Genomic DNA, 6,820 nt, shown 5'->3' with positions numbered 1-6,820 from the left:
TGCTCCCCCTGGCACCGGCCCGGCCGCATCGACGGACCCTTCCCGGGCTCCCGTTTCCCTCCCGGCAGCTCCGCTGGTTGCAGCCAGCACTGCCGCAGTCTGTTCTGGGGGCTTTGCAGCCACTTCGGGGCTGAGTGGGTGAAAAAATCGGTCTTTTGTAGCATAAATAAATCATTGCGGAGCCATGTTGGCGTTTGGGGCTTTCCCGGTGGTGCAGGGAAGGGATTTTGGCTTTTAAAATTCCGTCTGTTGTCATGTCAGGGAAGTCGAGAGTGGAGGAGTTCGGTCAGATGGGAAAATCGTCCTGCAGGGATGGTGCGTCTGGTTACATCCTAGGGGAAAGGTGCAGCAGCTCTTCCCTGGGTTTTAAAAGTAAATGCAAACTTTAGGCATAGTTTTTCTAAAATCTGTAAGTGGTCTAGTGGGGGAAACTGGTGTTGAGGCTTGAGCGGCTCGACATCGCTCAGCTGGAAAAATGAGCATGTTTGTACGTAAAAACGTACATATCTAGAAACGGCCAAAGTCACCCACTGCAAGAAAATAATGGTTTTCATAGGGGAAGTCAGGGAATCATAATGACATGTTGAGTTGGTGTTTGTAACTGTAGGAAAACTGTAAAAAAAAGTTAATGCGATGTGTAAGGAGGTAGGAGAGTGATTTTTACACCCAGGTGTAGCATTGGCAAGGCTGGTACTGCAGTACTGTATCTAGGTCTGGTATCCACTTTTTTTTTCCGCTTATAATTAAAAAAAAAAAAACAATATTGGAAAGCAGCAGAGGATGTAGAAAAGTCACAAAAGGGATTCGAGGTCTGGAAGCAGAACCTTGCAGTCAGGGGTCAGAGCCAAGACTTGATTAGAACACTGTAAGGAAAAGTCGGGGGTGGTTTTGTTATGCTGTGTGGAGGCTTTGAAAGATCTGCTCTGAGGGATGTTGCTGCAGCAGTTTAAGGTGTTGTGGTCGCTGGTTGTCATGTAGGAAAGTCAATATAAAAATGAAGCCATGTCTCAGCCGGGCCAGGGCCAGCTCTGACACAGCAGCTGGGGTCACTGCAGAAGCTGGGTTTGGGGCACGACGCTGGGCTGAGGCCGAGTGCCCACCATGGGTTCTAGCCTCTCCTTTCTGCCACATAGCTGGTACCTTCCGCTTGAGCAAGTTTAAGCTTTAACAACTTAAAATAGCTTAGCAAACCTGAGTGGGGGACTGATCTGGCTGTGGGAGGAAAAATGTAAAAAGGAGTTACTTTTCAATGGGGTAGGCTCCTTCAGCCACACCACCGTGGAGTTGTAAAGCAGCCCAGGCCAGTGCAGTGCAGAAGCAGGTGGTGAGGACTGAGGGGATGCAGGAGTCCCTGCAGGAGGAAAAGTGACAGTACTGGAGCAGCTCCTTAGCAACGGCACAGCGGGACTCAGCAGGTAGAGGCCAACGCCAGCCAAATGCAAATCAGACACAAGAGATGACCTTCAGAAAAGAGAAACCACAGCTCCACAATCCAGGGGCCGGTCAGGCAGCCTGCCAGGCCCCCTGCTCTGCCTCCCACTGCAGACCTGCCAGATGAGCACAGGTTTGCTGTTGGTCCAGTCAGAGAACCCGTCCGGGCTCCTTTTGATTTTTTTCCTGATTATTTTTAACCTGAGCAGTTCCCCAGTCTGGTTCCCAGCCTAGGTCACAAGGTTTTCCCACACAGCTGAGGACTGGTGCTCCATGTCACAGGAGTGGCTTTGAGGGGCAGAAACTGCAGAAATTCTGTATCATTGAACCATACTTTGAGAAGGATTGAACAGTGGGACAAACTGTCAAAGCAGCTGGCAGACTCTATTCTAGATACTTTCTGGGACACTCAAGAGCTTTTTTGTACTGTGTACCAACTCAGACATACCTCATTGTTTTCTGTGCAATGACAAGTGGCTGGAATCTCATACATAGCGTATGATCCATCAGCTTATATGAGTTCTTCTAGCTTGAATTTGCACAAACCCGATGACTGTAGTAATGAAATATTTCATCTAAGTTGGCAGCCAGTGGGAATCCAGCTCTCAGGTGGATGGTGTTTCTTTCCAGCTCTCTGTTCACTCTGCCAACCTCTTAGCCTCTGTAGAACTGAAGCAGAGGAAGATTCATCTGGTGATGGGAGTTTTCCATAACTGACTTACCTGAGATTTTTGGAGCTGCATAAGCTAGGCATATTTTTCTAGGACTAGTACAAAACTTTCTAAGATAACCAGTTTTCCCAAACAGTGGTACAAACACTGTGATCTACAAGATGTTCTCTGAACAAGTGTACTTGAAGTGTTTCCACACAGTGGTGACTGTCTCTGGTGGCTACAGACTTATGAAAAAGAAGCACATTGGAAACATTCTTTGGGAAAATGTTACTAAGAAAACTAATTGAGTTTTTAAAAAATTTGAAACCATAATTCCAGTGAAGCATGAATTATGCTGTCAGAGTGTCCTAGGACATGCATTTAGTCTTAGAAAGAGACCCAAAAAGGTAGAGTCCTTTTTCTTGCTAGACCCTTACAATTTTAAAGGAAAGTTGATGAAATTTTACAATAATCAATTACAGACATTACCATATCTTAACTCATTTTTATTTGGGTTTCTGCTCTGAAGGCAAAAGATTATGTGCCTTACTATTAAAGACAGCAAAATTCAAACTCTTGTCATCTTTCAGGTAGCTTTGAAACTGGCACAGATGGCTGAGCTTGTTCAGAGGGAAAGAAGCAACTATCCGGTGAAAGTGGCAGAGACTCCTGGAACGCGTGCACAGCTCTGAAGCAGGAGGTAGGGAACACTTATCTTTTTCTGGCACACATCTCATACAGAGGTGAATTATTCACAGTCTTAGACACATAAAAAGACAACTGCTCTGAGTTGCAGGACTCCTGCACCCTGAGGGGTAGGAGCAGCCGTCACATCACACAGGGTTGTCCCAAAGTGGCACCTCAGCAGTTCTAGTCCTTTATTGTTCCGCTCTGCCCGCATAGATTCAGCCTGCACAAAACTGAATTCTGTTCTTAATGGACATTGTCAAACCTCATAGTGACAAGCTTTCTTGGAGTCGTCCCATTTCCCAGTGTTTTCCATCCTGAGGGGACCGTTCACGGTGCTATGAGTGATGGTGTAGTTACAGTTATTGTTGTTTCAGCTATTCATAACGTTCAGTGGTGCACTTTCTTAATGGGGGTTGGTTAGTTCCCTCATAGTTGCACATCCTGCCCACAACTGGCACTCATGTTGATGTGCAGGCAGGAAGTTCCTCCCTCTGAAGCAATCATGGAGTGAGAAAGAGCTTGAGGGTTTGATGCTATTTTAAGAAGGGTTTCTCAAGCAGCTAAATTCAGTGAAAGAGATCTTTTCTGAGTTTTTTATTTCAGCTAACCAGTTTAGACGTTGGTAGAACCATATAAAAATGCAGTACTTTACCAACAAGACAAACAACTCATGCTAAGAGTTGTTAGAGTACTAACCAACCTGCTAAGAGAGTTTAATACAGATTTTCTTCAACATGAAAGCCAGCAGACAATACAGGAGGTATACTTTGTTGAACAGGAAACAGTTTGAGCTTCCATTATCAATGAATGAGAGTGTAAAAGAAAAAAAAAATAATTAAAAATTGCTCATTACCGTAGAAATCTTGCTAAGCCAGAGAGGCAGAATCTGTTCTACAGTAGAAAAGTGAAAGTACAATGACTAATCACACCCTGAAGAGATGCAGTATCTGTTGCCTTCCTGAAAAAGGTGTGGTGTTGCTGATAATAGCAAGTTTTCTTCCCCAGCCTGGTTGACCCACGTGTGGTAGTTCAGATTGGTTTGCTAGGAGATGGTTTTACTAATGGTGGTAGCAGAGTGGATGAAAGAAAAAAATACAAGAGAACCCTAGTTTCTCTGAGAAGCTCTAGAAGGGAATTCCATGTAAGCAAAGATCAAGAGCGAGGGAGAATATACCACGAAGAACATGAAAAAGGGGCATGAGAACCAATCCACAAAATACATGGGGAAAGGTGAGGTATTTAGAGTTACAAAGAGACACCTATGTACAATATTTCAGGAGAAAATGCATGTAACACATAACACTGGCTCTTAATTGTTGCAAAAACGTAATTCAGAAAAAGTTTAACATCGTTTTATTCAGGTAGCAGGGGTTAAGGAAGAAAAGAATGAAACACGTGCTGGAGGTGGGAGTTTTCCATGTCTGTGAACAGGCATCTTCACATGTTCATAATGCTTCCTGAATGCTCACATGTGCTTGTGTGCATGGGTGAAAGATGCAGTGTCTTAACACCAACGCTTCTGTGATTTCAGATGAAGATGTTCTGCTATTAAAGCAGTTTGGTCACAGAGGGTTCCAACAGAAAACTGCACCAGGACAACATCACAGCAAGACACCTGCAGGCTCGAGTTCTGCTTGACATGGCCATGTTCTACTAGACCTGCCATGACGGCATTTTTTCCCAGTGTTCCTAACTGGATTCAAGATGCAAAGCAGGAGGAGGAAGAGACAGGCTGGAAATTAGTCCCCAGACCAAGAGGCGAAGAGACGGAAAGTCAGGGAAAATGCCAATGTGAAATATCGGAGACCTCCTTCACTAATGTGGACAAGCTGAGAACTCACACACTTTCCCATACTGAGCAGAGACCGTACAACTGCCCTCAGCTGCACTGCGGCAAAGCCTTTGCTTCTAAGTACAAGCTATATAGGTAGGTAACTGCTGAGCGCCTCTGCTGAACAGTGCTCCCCTACCAGAAGAGAGGGGAAAACCCGTCCATCATGTTTTTTTGCTTCAATTTCTGAGAAGGTGGAGGAGGGGGAATGCCCTTTTTACCTTGTAAAGCAATTGAGTCCCAGACATTACCATACTTGGCATCTCTTTAAGCACCTTCCAGAGAACTTCAGATAATACTTTATCCTGAGCTCAAGGTGTTTTTCATTTTACTGAGGAGGAAATTGAAGCAGAAAGTGAAGTTCACAGATTAAAAAACAAAATGAAAAGCAAGAATAGCATTCACATTTCATAAGCCCTACCTCTGACGTTACTCACAGGAATATTTCTATGGCAGCTGTTGTTCTAGCATGAAGAAGTAGGGTTCCCATGTATGTACTGAAATACAGCATAGAACAATTAAACTATATGATCACTAGGAACTTGAAACTCGGTGAACCAGTGTCAGGGAGTGTAAGATACTGAGGTGAAATCAGTCCACAGTGGCTGTCAACAGACTTGCCAGAGTCTGATGCCTCCTGATGAGATGAAGCCATCTCACCAGCAGACAAGCATTTCTTGTCATAAATACCACGGCTTTCTTTGTCATTTCTCCCTTTGATAGCCTCAGCAGAGAGAACAGGAGCTGAGTAGATGACTGAAGTATATGTGTGCGGAGGTGATGCATTCTAGGGAGGACGGGCACTGCTGAGACAGACTCTGTAACTGTTGCTTGAAATGTTGTGTTTCTGTGCACATTGTTTAGTGGTGGTAAAATGCCACCTGGGATTTTTGTAGCATAATGTGTAGAACACAAGGAAAATTTTGAAAAAGTAGCATGTGTTCTCTTAGGGGTTGGACACTAGTCTAAACTTTCCTGCTTTTCTCCCAAAAGGCATATGGCCACGCACTCTGCTCAGAAGCCTCACCAGTGTATGTACTGCGAGAAGATGTTTCACCGGAAGGATCACCTTCGCAACCACCTCCAGACCCACGATCCCAACAAGGAGGCCCTCCACTGTCCTGAGTGTGGCAAGAACTACAACACGAAACTCGGCTTCAGGCGACATCTGGCCATGCACGCCGCTGCCAGCGGCGATCTCAGCTGCAAGGTATGCCTCCAGACGTTTGAGAGTACCCAAGTCCTGCTGGAGCACCTCAAAGCTCATTCTAGGCGGGCGTCTGGTGGAGCGAAGGAAAAGAAGCATCCATGTGACCACTGTGATAGGCGCTTCTACACCCGGAAAGATGTGCGGAGACACTTAGTAGTGCACACGGGACGGAAGGACTTCTTGTGCCAGTACTGTGCTCAGCGGTTTGGGCGGAAAGATCATCTGACCAGGCACATGAAGAAAAGCCACTCCCAGGAACTGCTGAAGATTAAGACAGAGCCAGTTGACATGCTGGGTCTCCTAAGCTGCAGCTCATCTGTCGCAGTGAAAGAAGAGCTGAGTCCCGTCCTGTGTATGGCATCCAGAGACATGATAGGTGGTAAGAGCTTCCCTGGCATGTTGCCTGTGGGCATGTACAGCACACATCTCCAAACCATGCCAAGCTCAGGGATGCCCCATTCTTTGGTTCCTAATTCTCTTCCAATGGGAATGAGCTATCCTCTGGAGTCTTCTTCTCCCATCTCCTCCCCACCGCAACCTCCTCCAAAGTATCAGCTTGGATCTACCTCATATTTGCCTGAGAAACTACCCAAAGTAGAGGTGGACAGCTTTTTGTCAGACTTCCCTGGCAGCCTGTCTCTCTCATCTGGTGAGCCTCAGTCCTCTTCGCCTCAGCCACCCGCCCTGGATGAGGCTCTGCTTTCCAAGAGCCCTGCTAACCTTTCAGAGGCTCTCTGTGCTGCTAACATGGACTTTTCTCATCTTCTTGGCTTCCTCCCCCTAAATCTTCCTCCTTGCAATCCACCTGTATCATCAGGGGGATTGGTCATGGGCTACTCACAGGGGGAGACACAGCCACTGCTTACCACTTTGCAACATCAACCTCAAGAATCTCCTGGAGCTGGGGCCTCGCTGAACTTTGGGCCCCTTCATTCATTGCCCCCTGTCTTCACCTCCAGCTTGAGCACAACCACGCTGCCACGTTTCCACCAGGCATTCCAATAA

The 6,820-nt window shown here is 46.2% G+C and overlaps 1 protein-coding gene across 1 annotated transcript; it reads left to right on the top strand.

Annotated features, from left to right (window-relative positions):
• Positions 1–4,438: 4,438 nt before the first annotated feature.
• Positions 4,439–6,820, top strand: PLAGL2 (pleiomorphic adenoma gene-like 2). Its single transcript, XM_010287956.1, has 2 exons — positions 4,439–4,701; positions 5,599–6,820. Exons 1-2 carry the CDS (start codon positions 4,439–4,441, stop codon positions 6,818–6,820), a joined length of 1,485 nt encoding a protein of 494 aa, XP_010286258.1.

This window comes from Phaethon lepturus, unplaced genomic scaffold, assembly GCF_000687285.1.
Source record: "Phaethon lepturus isolate BGI_N335 unplaced genomic scaffold, ASM68728v1 scaffold49935, whole genome shotgun sequence".
NCBI classification, from domain to species: Eukaryota; Metazoa; Chordata; class Aves; order Phaethontiformes; family Phaethontidae; genus Phaethon; species Phaethon lepturus.
Note: the sequence above shows the minus strand (reverse complement) of the source record. Positions and strands in the feature narration are given on the sequence as shown.